Here is a 15352-nt window from a genome sequence, read left to right on the forward strand (position 1 = left end):
ATACGTGACATGTTTCCAAGCCCTTTGGAATTTGTAAACAGAGTGGAACGTTTTGGTGTGTTTAAAGGCTGGGTTTGTTATTATGCTCAGACTAGTCATTACTAATACATAGAGTTTTGGGGGATTTTGCTACACGTTTTTTCCATGAGTGTGCAGTAAGTTATTTTGGAGTGAAATTACAATGTTCAACAGGGTTATAGAAAACCACACTGCTTCAGTAGTTACAATTGTGCAGAATTCTGTTTCTCATTGCATGCTGGATCAGTCTGAAGTAAAGCCATCATTGTATTGGTAATAAACTGTTTAATTAAAACTAAAGGTAGATGTATAACTTTGATATGATGATTTAAAACCATTTTCAGCATTGTCTGAAGTGCAGTGGCAGTGTGTGATGAGCTGTTAGGCATAATTTGTGTAATTGTTGTTATGTAGTCGTTCTGTATTAATTTCACATGTGCAATAAGCCAGGCTGTGATACTGGGTATTCCTCCACTTTGGTGTTTTCTTATGTAACTCTCTGCATGCATAATTGGTCTATCGTTTTTCTATTTTCTATTAGCAGTCATAAGTCAGACTGGTTTGTCAGACCCCTTAAAGAGACAGTGCTAAAATGAAACCAATTTTATTCACTGACTCAACTATTTCAAAAAATTAAAACAGAAGGGAATTCAGCTATATTTAATTTTTCTTTTGTAGTCTTTCTGGTTTTACAATGCTTAAACAATTGCTTCTAGTGCAATTTGCAGTGTTAGGCACCTGGAGATAGTGAAGTTGTCTAGATGAACTCTTGACAAATGCATATCTACCTCAAGGGAAAACAATTTAGAACATTATATTTCTCAGAACTACTTATGAAGTAAGATTAACAGTGACTAATACTGGAGGTAAATTTTCAGGTCAGTAAGGTTTTTCTACCATTTTGTGAACAGAAAAGTAACAATATATTTTGGTATAATTTATCAAGAAGTAAACAATTATTTTGTTTGGAGAGCTGGTTACTAACTCACCTCAAGACTACAACACATTTATTGGATAGGTATTTCTCACTCTAGAACTTTTATTTTTCTCTTCTGTTGATTTCTAATTTTAAAATGTAAGGAAGGCTTTTTTGTTTGCCCTTTTGGTTTGACTTTTGGTGATTGTATTACCGCTTTAGTGTACTTTTCTCTCCCACCACAGGTCAAAGAGACTGGAGAAGTTGCTATTGCAGGGGCCTATGTGGATATAGTACCAGCCTTGGATAAACGTTCTGCTCGGGAGCCTCTGAAGGTAGAGCGAAGCCATAGAAGTTATTGCTTGCAAAGGAGCTTAGTTAAGCTTTATTTCTGTGAAAAACATGGTAAAAATACTTCAATCACCAGTCTTATTTGCAGTACTTAGATGAGTATTTGAGTTCAGAAATGTGAGTACCACATTGGCTAAGATACAGAGGTTTGAGGGGAAAAATACAGTTGTTTTAAGACACACAGGATGGGTGATGAGTTTGAAGTGCTTGATGGTAGTTGAACTGTTAGGGTAAGCATGGTGCTAAATGTTACAAAACAAATGAGGCATGCATCAGTGAGGGCCACAATAGTGAGCACTTGCATAACTTAAGATTGAAACTAGCCCCTATAATTTAGAGGTGTACATATAAGCTGAGCATTTTTATTTTCTTTTGTAGATGTTGAAGGTCAAACTCAATGTGAGTTGTAAAAGTGTTTGCTTGTTCTTTTTCATTTTTTTTTCTGAGACATGGGGAGACTGGCAGAAAGGCAGAAGAACAGAAAAATGAAAATGAGATAGTGTACTCATAGAAAAGAACAATTCTTTCATTGAATCATTTTGAAAGAAGGCACTGATGACTGTTCATGCATGTGGTTAGGCCTAACACACGATAGGTACTTTGTAGTATGTGTACTTTAAAAAATCCTCTGCGTGCATGCATTAAGCCTTGGGTGCTGGACTTGCCACAAAAGGTAATTATATGTGAATGCTGAGGACATCCTGGGTTCTTAGCGTGGTCTAAAAGACTTACGTGCACAGTGTGTTGCCCTAGTAAATTATATCTTTTTACCCTATTGGCTCCTGCCTGCAAGGGATGAAACATGAATGCATGGAAGTTGAGGATATATATAACTTGTGATATATTCCTGGAAACTGTTTCTTTTTGCTGGTTGTATTTAGCCCTCTGGCATTCTGAACTGTTGCCAAATCCACATTTGAGGTTCAAACATATAAGCATTAGAACTTCTTGCTGAAATAATGATAGGGTTTTTTTTTTTTAAATGGACAGAGCAAGTGGGGTTTTTTTCTTTAAGCTTATTTTGAGAAATAGAGGTGCTTTGGCAGATGTCTGCTGACAGAGGCAAGGGGAAGCTTGGCCAAGTGTGTGGAGATTGGCGTATTGAGATATCATTGGCAACTCTGTTATATAGTGAAAAATGTTAAGCTTAACCAAAGAGGTGAGAAGATAGCAGCAGGAAGAGTATTGCATTCTGGTGTACAGGCAGGTACAGCAGAACAGCTAAAGCTATGAGTGCTTCTTTGCTGTAGTTCCAGTTAAATGAAAAATGTCACTGGAGCATCTTCTTGAAGTGTAACATCTTACCCAGTAGAAAGGTAATAGGCTTGCAAAATAATGTGTTTGGAAAAATTGAAAATGTAAATATAGCTAATACCACTTCTAAATGAAAAACACAATGCATTTGCATTGGAGCCCTACCTGTGTTCGTACTGCAGTATGTTTTGAATGCTTTCCCTGTCAAGTTAATGTACTGGTAAAACCATTTTTGTGTTCTAAAAATGAACATGCCATTCACCATGGAAAAAGTGGCAATGGTTCTCTTCCAAAGGGAAAAGGGACAATTTAGACACCCTTAGAGCCCTGATTATAAAGCATATCTTAAATTGTAGAGTTAAATGACAAAAACTGCAAAGGCAAAACTTGAAATAATTGTCAAGAAAGAGTCCGTGAAGCATTTTCTGCTTGAATGTACTATTTAATGCTGACAGTTGCTTGAGGTGATTATTTGTGGTGGAAGAAATCTCAATTGCATTTAATAATTCTGCAACAGAGACTTTCCCGGACACAGTGCTTGATCTCATAGACACATTTAGTACTTTTTAAACGGAGTTTCAATTTTAAAGTCTTCATGGTCACCTCTCTTTTTAAGACTGCAGGTCTGCAAAGTGACCTTGTGTTTGAAGAAATTGCTCGCCGTGTAAAAGAAATTGGAAATGAATTGGTAAAGAAAGTAAATGCTGTATTCCAATGGGACATCACTAAAGATGGAAAAACAGCAATGCAGTGGAGTAAGTTGTAGCTTTTATATAATACCTGGATGCATTTCTTTGAAGTGAGATTAATTATACTCATTCTGATTAAACTGATATCTTGAAAATAAGCATAAGGTGGTAGATGAATATTCACTGGGACCTTAAAGTCTGAACGCATATTGAATGCACAAGTGACAAGGTGGTCAGATAAATTTCCATTATGGCAGTTACTAACCTTTCTAGGAACATATTTCTGTAATCTGCCTGTTTAGATGTAGGCACAAACCATCCTTGAGAACTCCAGTGCATTTCTGTTTACATTTCCCAAAATGGATTGTCACTGCACTTAGAAAAGCAGGCTAAACAAATGTTCTAGGAGCTCTGTGTTACAGTAATTAATCTGCTGGTGAAGTATATGCTAACTAATCTAAAACAGATAAGTATTTATTTATACTGTGTGGTTCTTGTGACTTCAGGGAAAATATAGTCCAATTTGTTTCCATTTCAATTTCTCGAGATCAGCCTTTAAGGAAGATATAGTAATCTTACACATCTTTTAAGCATAGGAAAACGTGTTGATGAAGAGAGGCTAAAGCTTGTAATAGTAGTGGGTCAGAAGAGAAGTGTTTTCTGGTAAAGTGGTATGTAAAATGGTCTGGTGGAGGCAAAACTACTTCCTCAACCTTCTTAAATTCCGTTGTGCTCAGTTTCTGAGGATGTATATTTTTGAAAAATCAGTCTAATTTTAGTAATTGCGTGTATTTAATTGTCTTTGCAATTAAAGTTTTTTGCTGATGTGTCCGAAACGCTCTATTAATGGAACGTAAAAATTTTTCAAAGGTATAAACCATAGTCAGATTGTAGCTTCCAAGCCTTTGTTTTTTGTGGAAATATGCAAGTATTGGGGTCAAATCTATCATTTAGACTGCTTCATTTTCATTGGTCCCAGTGGTTGTATCCCTTCAGAACAGTTTTGAAGGATATATATATGAAGTGGGCTCCCCTTTGCCAGGCTGAGGGAAGGGTGTGACTTTTTTTAACTATTGTTAATTCTTTGCAATGTCTGTTCTCAATAAATGGTTATTATATTTAAGAAACCGCTCTTCCTCTTACAAAGCGGTTTAGAAACCTGTAATTTCATTTTCTCTTAATGTTAACCAGTACAGTTTCTGCATAGCAAGACTGCTATTAAGTTTCAGGAAAAATATCATATCGTAGATTGATCAGTATAGTTCTGATCTACCTGTAATGCCTTTTAAGTAATTTTTGAAGGATAAGGGATGATTTCCACTTGGATAGCAGTTAATCAGTATATTGAATATACCTGTGTAGATTATGCAGGCTGAGTACCTGTACATCAAAATGACAGGGGGGTAAATACCATATAATTAAACTCAGAAGATCTGTCTTAAAACTCATTACTGCTCTTAATTGTTACTACCATCTGCGATTTTCCAGTTTTACACTCAGAAGTTTAAATGATGGACATGCTTAGAACCTGGGCGAAAGGTGACCGCTGTTGCTTTTTAAAATATATGTTAGATGCGCATAGATTAAACTCCAAAACACTTATGTTGGATACTTGTGTTTGTTAGAGAATCACTGCACACTACACCCATTGTTTCATGTGTTACTAAACCTAATATAAGTGATAGTCGTGTTTATAATAACAACCGAAAGATGATTTATCGTTGTTTTTAATTTTGGAACTGCTCTGTTTGTCACCCAAACTCAGTATTACATATGTTAAAATAATGGAGGGATAAATGAATGGAAGAAAAATCTGATGAGGAGTAGAGTGTTCGAGACGTGAATAAAATCACTCTCTCAGGAAGACCTTGAATTGCCAACTACAGAACACAGAATAAACACGGTTAAAGATTTAGGCCTGAGCTGTGGCCTTACCTGCCTCATGAGACCAAATTTTATTGGAGGGGAAACAGGTGGATGTCTTTGCCTTTGTATCCAGAGAAAGAGAGTACTTCTGCTTTGAGTAAATGAGGAGTCAGCCTTCTCTGTTTTTCAAAGAAAGCTTGTCCTCTGTTCTGTTTCCTACTGAAGCAGTGGGAGGAAGGTACTGCCTTCTTCCAATGCTTATTTCCCTAGCTGAAGGGGATTGAATAGACATGTCTTTTCTTTGCCCTGTTCTCTCTGCTTCTATTGCAGTGAACAATATCCATACTTTTATACAAACTTTGAAATACTTAAGACTCCCTGTGGGATGGAGGTTGGAAGAGGTAAACTAATATTTGAACGTTTCCTGCTTCTGACTACTATTAGGAGATTAAATGAAATATTTCCAACATCTTGGTAAAGTTACTGCAAATTTTTGTGTAGTGTGGTCAGTTCCTTCAAACTTAGGTCTAAAACCAGTATCTAGTGTTTATGAATTACTGTAGTCTCTATGGTACAGTAAGTATGTAAGGCTGAAGGTAAGTATCTAGGTGCCCAGAAGGGTGTCTGTAGAAAATGTTGCTTACTTTTCTCATCAGGAATATCAGCATGCAAGTACTGCCTTTCTATTAGATCCAAGACAAAATCCATGAAACTAACCCTGTTGCTTGAGAACCAGGGGTGGGAAGGGACAGGCAAAGAGGTGATTATAGAACATGTTCTAACCTGTCACAGTGAGACAGGTCTCAACTCACTCACTTCACTTAGTGCAAGGGGACGTGTGTTCTAATAGAGACATTTTCTTACCCTCAGTCAGAAAATGTTGGTGTGCACCAGCCCACAGGCTTTGTGAAGTAGTTTTTTTAGCTGGTAGCAACATTACTGTGTTGAGCTCCCACACTGTTCACCAGACCTGGCTCCCTCTTCCCAGAGGTCAGGTCAGTGCTGGCGGGAACCCATCTTTTGTCAGTAGAATATGTGCAAATAAAAACGACAGACATCCTGAAATCCTTTTCAGAAAATGATCTGCAGGATTGCTTTGAATGTCGGCAATTCATATGCAGCAGTGTGTCAACTTGTAAGGAAACTGCTCTGTAGGTGGTCATAGTTGATTTTCTTAATTTGTTAAATAAAAAGCCTTACAGACACAGCTTTGGCTTTTTTTCTGTTTCTGAATATTTTTGTGTGTCTTTGAAATTTTGAGAAAATAAAGGATGAAGAGAACAGGATTTGGTTAATATTAAAATCATTAAAATTAACTTTTGATAATTTATAAATATTGTAATATTAAAATACTGAAATAGTTACGTAAACTCACTGACAATGTGTTAGCAGTTGTGACAACTTGTAGTGTCAGCTCTCACTGTTTGTCCTTATGTGAATTAATAGCATGCTACCATTACTATCTACTTAGATCTAATGTTAGATTTCTAATGACAATATGTGTGTATATATATATACGTGCATGATGGAATTTTTATTTTGGGATTTTTTTTTAAATATTATTCTCATCATTAAAAAAACCCCAAACAAACAAAAAGCAAAAAAAAACACTTCCAGAGGCAAGCCTTCAAGGTTTGTAAGCAATTGTAGGCTTAATTCTTTTTACTTGTGTGCATACATTGTTATTCAGTATTCAGAGCATCATCATGTACTGTCTCTTCCACCAGACACTGGCATAATTCATTTTGCTTTGTGGATGTGGAAGAAGAGAGTAATTTGATGCTTTTGCATTAAAAGGAAGACAGCTTTCTTGCAGTTAAGATATTGATGATAACCCGAAAGATTTCTCACAGACCTTTATATGGTCATCACCAAGGCTTTTGTAATGCTTGGGAACGATGACAGCCAATTTAGAATACGTAACATTGCCAGTGCCATTTAGTTTCTTGAATGCTTGACTTTTTCTGTTATTAATTGAATGGAAGCTTCTACACATAATTACAAATTTTAGCCTTTGACAAATTAATTTTTTACTTTAAAAAATGAAGGTAACAGTAAGATGTTACCTTTGCTGTAGATTGAATTTAGTTATACGTCACTGTTTTCAGACTTGCTTCAGATTTTAATGTTAGTCAACCGTTTCAGCAGAGTTGCACTTCTTTACACTACGTTTAAATTTGTCCTGCTGATTATTAGTTGATCTTCTGTGTAGAGTAATTTTATCAGTTTTCTAAATGTTATGCTATGTTAGTTTATAACAATTTTGAATGATCTTTTTCTCTTTTCTTCAATAAAATTGCTGTTTAAGAGCTTGATCCCATAATGTATATAGCTATAGTAAAGCAAATAGAAAAATATGACATTAAAATTAATTTAGAATTCTGTTCCTGTGGATAAATACTGCACACTCTTTCAATGTGTGGTTAAAATTCTTGACATGTTATTATTGAAACAACTGAAATGTCAAAAGGTAGATTATTTTCAGGGAATTTTTTATTTTGTTTGAAGCCTTGAGTTAATGCTAATTGTTTCATTATCTATCTTCTTTTTAGGCTTCTCTTTCTAAGGACCTCCCAGGCCTTTAGAGGCAGTGTTTGTGGTTCTCTAGGGCTACCTTCCCTTATTAAATTTGTTACATGGTGCTAGCTTGTCATTTAATTTTTTGACTTGTCAGTTTTGCACAGCTTTATGCTATTGTGGAAACTGCAGCACTTGGCAGCACTACAGACAATCTGAGCCCCACAGCTTGTTGCTGTCTTACTCGGTCATTGCAGCTCCGGCATCTTCTGCTAATGTCCTTGAGCCTCTTAAGATCTGGGAGGAGGCTGGTAGAGAAAAATATGAGAGAAAGTATTCAGGTCTGCTGTGAAATGCATTCTCTTGTATGCAGTCATTCTGGTGTTCTCCAAACTTCCGTGAACCAAAAGGGTTTTTAAAAAATGTGTGGGTTTTTTAGTGTTTTGTTTTAATTGAAACTGCAACTTTTTTATCTCTATTCTCTGCAATAAGCCAAGATTTTTATTACTTTAAATGAAGTTTAAAGTAAATTTATGAATTAGATTTAGCTTTTGTTATTACGGAGACGTTTCTTGATGGTAGCACTAATATTAGTAACGCTAGCTAGTCTGTTTAATTAGTGGTGACCTTTACTTTTATGTAGTTCTGTGTGGATGATGTGAAGCCATGGGGAGGTATAGAACCGTTGATCTTGCACTGAAGATGTGAAATTTTGGGCACCTCATTCGCTGTCTAAACAATGTTGAACTGTAGCCACTGGCAACTGGTCTTAATTAAGGGTATTTCATTATAAAAGCAAGCTGGTCTTATTTAAGAGGGTGTTACAAATCCTGTTAAGAAATTAAAGCAGCACAGATTTTGACAGTATCAAAGTGTAAGGAATAGACTTAACAGTAATGGAGCTATCTTTTTCTTATTTTTTAATAAAAGTTTTAAACTGAGATACCTCTCCCCCACAGCTTTGACTTCTCCAGTTGACTTTGCTACTTAAAGCATGGTTTGTGCTCTTCTGCATATTTATTACAGTACAACAACTGCCTTTGTTTTCAATGGTTATAGTTTTTTTTTTCTTTTAGTTAGGCTACTTTGTTTCAACTTCCCTTTCCATAGAGAAAAGACTTCGGCATTGAGATTTTTTAGCTGATACTTAATGGCTCTCTAGAACAGTACTCTGAAGAGTTTACCCATCTGTTGCTTTTCATCATGCTTCTGAAGGCACTGCTGAAGGCAGAAGATGCTTCTGTTCCTTTCCTGTTCTCAGAAGAATAAAACTATGTTAGGAGCACTGGGGACGAATTGTTATGCACAGTTAATTGTGAACATCTGAAAAATTCCAGCAAAACTGCTTGATAATTTATGAGGTGGTATAACTTCAAGCAATGAAGAGTGAGTGACACTTTGCTCTGTTTGCTTTGAGGATGGGCCTTGTATTGGGGTTACTTAGCCTTTGTGAAGCAGAATGAAAACCAAACAAAAAATAGTCTGGCCCCCTAATATTTCTCTCCTAGAAATGGTAAGGCACTGCTGTTTCATCCACTGAAACTAGTTGATTCTGTTTTTCTGCGGGAGGTAATAGTAAAATTTTACATATATAACAAGCTTGTTGATTTTTAAAAGGGCCTTCAGCTTCACTTTAAATTTGTGTTGCTACACATAGTATTGTGGAATACCTGACTCACGTTTCAGTCATCTTTTTTTTGTATGGAGCGGTTCGGCCATGTGAGTAGCTAGGAGAAGAGCTGTATCTATAGCAGCCATGGAGAGCTACACATTCTCAGATGCAAAGAATACCAGAGACACCTTTAGGCTACTCATCTGTTACTGGTGGGAGTGGAGCTGTGCTAGCAGTGCACAAGGTACTTGCCTGGCAGCTGCTCAGGTCACCAGCCACCTTGAGCGATTACATAGCAACGCCAGTACCAAGTCATTATCAAACTGGCTGCTGCAATTGTTGTGCAGCATGCAAACTGCAGTGTAGAGACAGTAGCTATAACCATATCCGTAAGTACCCAGGAGATATATGTAGAAGACATTTATAGGAGGCTTGCTACAAGATCATTTCCTGCTAGAGCAGTCAGCTATATTATGTAGCTTTATCTCATAAAGTTGTGTTTCACAAGAAGGCACTCTGGTCATTATGGAAAGCTGGAATTTTTCTGCCCTGATTGTTGGAATCTGTTCTGGTATTTGAGTAATTTCTAGTTTATATCCATTTGTCTATGTGCTAGTGCTGTAGTTTAGTCTCAGTTGTCATCTGAATACTCTAGGCTAGGTGAACGTCAGGAGGCAAGAAAAAGGGTTGTGTATGTTTCCAATCCTCCCCACAACTAAAAATACAAATAAAGAATGAACAAGGTTTTGGTGTAGTCTTACATTCCCTGTAAAGAGGGGAGTTCCTTCCTCGCTTCAAAATGCCAGCATATGGTATATTTTGGATCACTCTTTCCCCAGTGTTATTCACTGAAATTCACCCACTAGGGCTTATGTATCAAGTTTTGGGATTTCATTTCCTCCTGCTAGTTCTTCTATGCTTTTGGGGGCTTTTTCATGGTTTGTGAAAAAGACAAAGTTTGTTGTCACAGAGAGTTTCTCTTTTGTAGCTACTCTGTTCTTTTTTTCCTTTTTTTTTTTTTTTTAAATTCCTTAGCAAAAGTCTTATTGCTCTATAAAAACAATAAAGAGGAAATGGATTCAATGATCTTAAAGTTTTTTTCCAACCATTCTGTGGTTCTGCATGAAATGGAAATTTTCATAGTCTTGGGAAAGCGTACTATTAGATCAGTTCTATTTTTTTTTTTTAGAACTTCTACTAAGTTTTAATTTGAGATGGGCTAAGTATTTGATGTGATTAAACATAACAGTTTTGCCCATGGCACTGCGATTATGCAATGTTTACAAGAATATTTGTGCTTTGAGAGCTTACAATTAATTATAGACATGGACTGATAAGCAGTGCTCTTGAGTCTTAGGTAGGAAATAAAGAAGGAGAATAGGGATTGTAACAATGTTAAATATGTACTACATTCAGATTAAAATCTAGAAGTTGCTAGAACTTGCCTTGGTCACTACACCTTTTTAATTCTAAATTTTTGTCATCTGAACTTGACACTGCTGAGGCTTGATGGGTGGGTATTATCAGTGAGATATCTCAAAACTGTTTTTCCAGACAGTACATAGTAGAGAAGGAGAGAAGGGTATGTTGTGTCTTGGAAGATGTTATGTCAGGCTTACAGCATCTGGGTTCCCTTCTGGAACAGTCTGGGAAGGGTAGGTACAGCCAAAAAAATTATTGCATGCAAAATGAAGCACGAAAAGGGACTGTCTTTTGATTTTAGAAATAAGTAAAAATGATTAATTAAGGACTGTAAATGTCCTAGAAAACCATGTGTGTTTTATGAATTTATATGTGGGGCATGCTGACCAGTTTGGCTCAAAGTGAGCTCTGTTTTACTACGTTGGTGTGGCTTGTAACTTCACTAGCATTTGAATAGAGGTATATTTTAAAAGCACATTGACAGTTAAGCTTCGTTAACTTAATCTGAGCAGCTGGTATCCATTATGAACTTGCATTCAGTAGATTTATTCTTTTTTAATAGTGTACTGTGCTTACATAACCTACAAGAGCAATGCTTAGAGGCTTGCTTATAATGTTGGACTGTAGAGTTTGTATCAAGAGAATGTTATACAGCTCCTGCCCACAAAGTAGAAGGTCTAGATTGCTCATGTGGTGCTCAGTAATTTATTTTTATTTATTCTGCTGTTATTACATCAAGTTAGTGATGTCCATTAAATCTGTTCCTGAAATGATGATTTATCTTAAAATCAAATGGATAATAGTAATAATCATCATCATCATCATCATCCAGTGTGTCACTTCTTACTGAGCGTCATTATATGCTTAATTCCTTGCCTGGTTTTGTGAAAACTGGGTAAATGTTACTTAAAACAGGTTTCAGAAAATGAGGCGCTTAACTCAAACTCAAACAGGTGAAAGTTATCCCAGTCTGTATAGTTCACCTTACCCTTTCACCAAAATTATTTGGAAAAAAATACACGAGATAGTTTATGCAGAAATAAATCTGCATATTTAATGGCCAGTGTCTTAAAACTTGTCAACTAAAAGATGCCAACAGTATTAGTATTGGCTAGGCAACCATGATTCTGTGATTAGAGATGTCATGTCCTTACAGGAATGATAGTTTTGGTTTGTGCTTCAAGAGTGGGGGCAACCAAGAGAAAAGGTGTGAAGGAGAAGTCTGGGAGTTTGCAAAATCTGAGAATGATTTGGTAGAGCACATCCTGTCAAAATATTCTTCTGAAAAAATGGCACAATACCTGATAGTGTTAGCCTTGTAATAGATTATTTTGGCAGGTCATTTGGTGAGGGAGAAGAACACTTTTGAAACTCCAGACACTTAGAGGAATTTTTGTGCTTTCCAGAAGAGAAAGACAGATATTTGGCAAGGCTTTAAATGCTCTTTGCATGAAGCAGAACAAGTGATATTGCCTGTGGGGCAGAACAGTGAAAATGCAGCAGCATGTTTGAACACCACCACTTTTGCCTTCTCTGAATTTAAGATGTTGTTTTGAAACATTAGAGCTTTATTACTAACTTGAACATTTTTGCAGTAATTGCACTAATTTAATGTCTTGTGAATCCTAGGTATTGCTTAAAAACGTTTTTTTGCTGTCTATGGAAGAATTCTTAAATAGCAGTCCTTGCTGTAAACCTCCTCCCCCTTAGTACAGGAATTTTTTTTTTTCTATTCTACTCTCATTTTTTTTTTCATTAAAGAGTAAAAAATAAAACCCTTTCATTTTCTAAGTGACTGTTAGCTCAAGATTTATGTTTAGACTGCATGCTTTGTTATAATAAATAAGGAGAGTAGTGTTGTTTAGACTGAACATTTTGTCTTTATTTTTAAATAAAACTGTCTTTGCTGCTTATTCTCAGCAATTGACTTAAAGAATGGCTCTGGAGCTGTGTATCAAGGACCTGCAAGAAGTTCTGCTGATACCACCTTCACTCTTTCGGATGAGGATTTCATGGATGTGGTACAAAGGAAGACCAATCCTCAAAAGGTAAAACCTGTGTGTTGGAGACATACTTACTTGCTTGGGAACCTGTTATTTGCCTTAAACCAAGGTGTGGTTCATGGCCGTTTGCATTCCCAAATCCACAACACTGGATTTTTTTGACAGTGCAGACCAGAGCCAGGTGAGATGTAAGTGTATCATTACCTTGTACTGAATTAGTCAGGAGGCATGATGAGGAATTTATGCCAGCTTTATCATCTTGAGACAAAGAGACTGGCAGTACAAAGTTAGTTGGTTGGCTGGTACCTGGCACTTAGTATGTGATTGGCAAGATTAGGGTGTTTTCGGTTTGATCATTTAGGCTGTTTTAATTGATGATGTTGCAAGAAGTTGGTACTTGTTGCAACATTGCAATTTACTGGTACTACTGCAACAAAGAGAAATCTCGGACAATGCGTGCATGTAGATCCGTTGAAACTAGTCAAAATTCACCCAAACTAATTAAATTTTTACAGGAAAGAAAGATTTTAAGATAGTTACGTAATCTGGGTCTGCAATTCTAGCTTCTTGGAGTAATCAACTGCTTAAAACTGCTAATTTTACTAATAAAAATGTGTTGTGTAAATGTAAATTAAACTGTCACAAATTTAATATGTCAGCTTACAGATTAAAGCTTGAGCAAATTAAAAACTTTAATTAAGCTCATCATATATCAAACAGTTCCTTTTCTTTGATCCCAAGCAGAAGTTGTTGGAGACTTTGATTGTAAAATTGGAGACTAACAATGATAGCAAATGTTTCCTATGAGTCCTACATACCACATGAGTAGAGTCCTTTGTGGCCCTCTGTATATAGCAGGCACAAGGCATAAACAAACAAGATGTTGACATGTAATATTCAGAATGCTAAAGAAGAGTGATTGCGATTCAGGAACATTAGCTATTCTTAGGCATTAGAATTTCCTTTGAGTTTCTGTGAAGTTTTTCATCTAAAGAAGCTCAAAGCATCTGTTCAAATTCTTTTCTGCTGGCTCTCTCTATTCCTTATTTGAATGTATTGCAAGTTAATGGAACTATGCAAAAGCACGTTGTTTGAGAACTTTCAAAGAGCTTTCAAATTGCGAAGCAACAATAAAGCAAAACTAGTTTTAAAAAAATAGTGAACCAGATTGAAAAAGAGTCTACAGCCCTTTGAAGTAGGGGCAATAAAAATGTAATATACGAGCATTACAGTGAAAATATCATTTGATCTATGATTCTGCAAACACAGCGAAATTTTGTTTAGTTCCTGTTCATGGTAATATTCTGTGTAAAAAGCCAGTGGATCTCCTCGGAATATGTGTGTATGTATATTTTGCAAGTTCCTGTTTCAGTTTGGGAAACAGGGAGACTTATTTCTGTGCCCTGGTGAAATTTTTCTGTAAGCTGCTGTGAAGAAGTTTGTCTTATGCCTCTGTGCTATGCATAGACAAGAAATGGAGGCTGCTGAAGTTGCTTTGTATTTAATTTTTATTCCCCTGAGTGACAAACTTGGCCTTGCCTGCACTCTAGATGGAAAACCATGGTTCTGGATGCTATTAAAATTGAACTTAGATAGTTTTCTGTTAATAAAAAATAACCAATGGATATTGCACGCTAAAGGCTTTCTCCTGAGCACTAAAAGATCATGCTTATCTTTGGCTTCTTGTTTGTTTGTTTTTTTTTTTTTTGCCTGAATTGTGGTTGAACAGTTGAACATGTTTTTTCCCTTCCTCTGCTTCTTGTAGGCATTCTTTGAGGGTAAACTAAAAGTGAAGGGGAACATCATGCTGAGCCAAAAATTGGAAATGATACTGAAAGATTATGCCAAACTCTGAACTGCCTGATCTTCTACCACAGCAGTGAAGAAATTCAGAAGATAGAAGCTTCAATTAGCTCTGAACCAATGATTGCAATATTTGCAGGCTACTTAACATCAATGTACTGATTCATTATACCGCAAATAAACAAGCTGGTTTAATTGCTATAGATGCAAATAATGAAATGAATACAATTGTAATATTGTCCCTTTTTTGTTTCTCAGCAATTGGTAGAGAATCATACTTTTCTCATTGCGTACCTTTATCTGAATAAAATGTATGTAGTTCTTTCAAAGATGCTTATATTTCTGTATTAATTCTGAAGAAAATTAAACCAATACACCTCTTTGCTATTTCCTTCTGTGTGTCAGTCTTTATTTATATTGCCTTAAATAGACTGTCTAATTTCCATGAATATAGCTGGTTTGTTAGTAAAATTAATGTTATTTTTTGTCTCAAGTTCTCATGATCCCATTAAAAACAGCTAAAGGATGGAAGTTGGTTCCATTTATTTATGTCTTACAATTATGGTTTTTTTTCTTTACATGGAAAAACTCTTGAACTTTAGCTCTGCCCGCCTTACTTAGATATTTTTATATACATTACTCTTGTAAATTACATGGAAAGTAGTAAACATTAATTTTTAGGGGAAACTTTTGAGATGACACTGCACCAAAGGCTGTCACTATAGCCAAATTGTTCTTCGTGTAGATTCATTGTCATGAGGACCAGCACTGTGGCAGCAGCGATAGATACAAGAATGAATTCCTCATTTTGTACCTGTGGCCAGAAGAGAAAAGGCATCTGCAGCCCTGTGTTTTCCTGAAAAAAAGTATGCTCTTAATCACCCATTGTCACATGAACACC

At 36.1% G+C, this 15352-nt stretch overlaps 1 protein-coding gene across 2 annotated transcripts in view; it reads left to right on the forward strand.

Annotated features, from left to right (window-relative positions):
* HSD17B4 (hydroxysteroid 17-beta dehydrogenase 4) overlaps positions 1–14842 on the forward strand; it is a 62855-nt gene extending 48013 nt beyond the window's left edge. For both annotated transcript variants that reach the window (XM_054054068.1, XM_009562912.2), the window contains exons 21-24: positions 1180–1269; positions 3156–3294; positions 12566–12693; positions 14414–14842. In XM_054054068.1, the coding sequence (XP_053910043.1) occupies positions 1180–1269; positions 3156–3294; positions 12566–12693; positions 14414–14503 (447 nt within the window). In that variant the 3' untranslated portion in view covers positions 14504–14842. The remainder of the gene's footprint in view (positions 1–1179; positions 1270–3155; positions 3295–12565; positions 12694–14413) is intronic.
* Positions 14843–15352: the final 510 nt, after the last annotated feature.

The sequence above is a fragment of the Cuculus canorus genome, chromosome Z (genome assembly GCF_017976375.1).
Source record: "Cuculus canorus isolate bCucCan1 chromosome Z, bCucCan1.pri, whole genome shotgun sequence".
Taxonomy (NCBI): domain Eukaryota; kingdom Metazoa; phylum Chordata; class Aves; order Cuculiformes; family Cuculidae; genus Cuculus; species Cuculus canorus.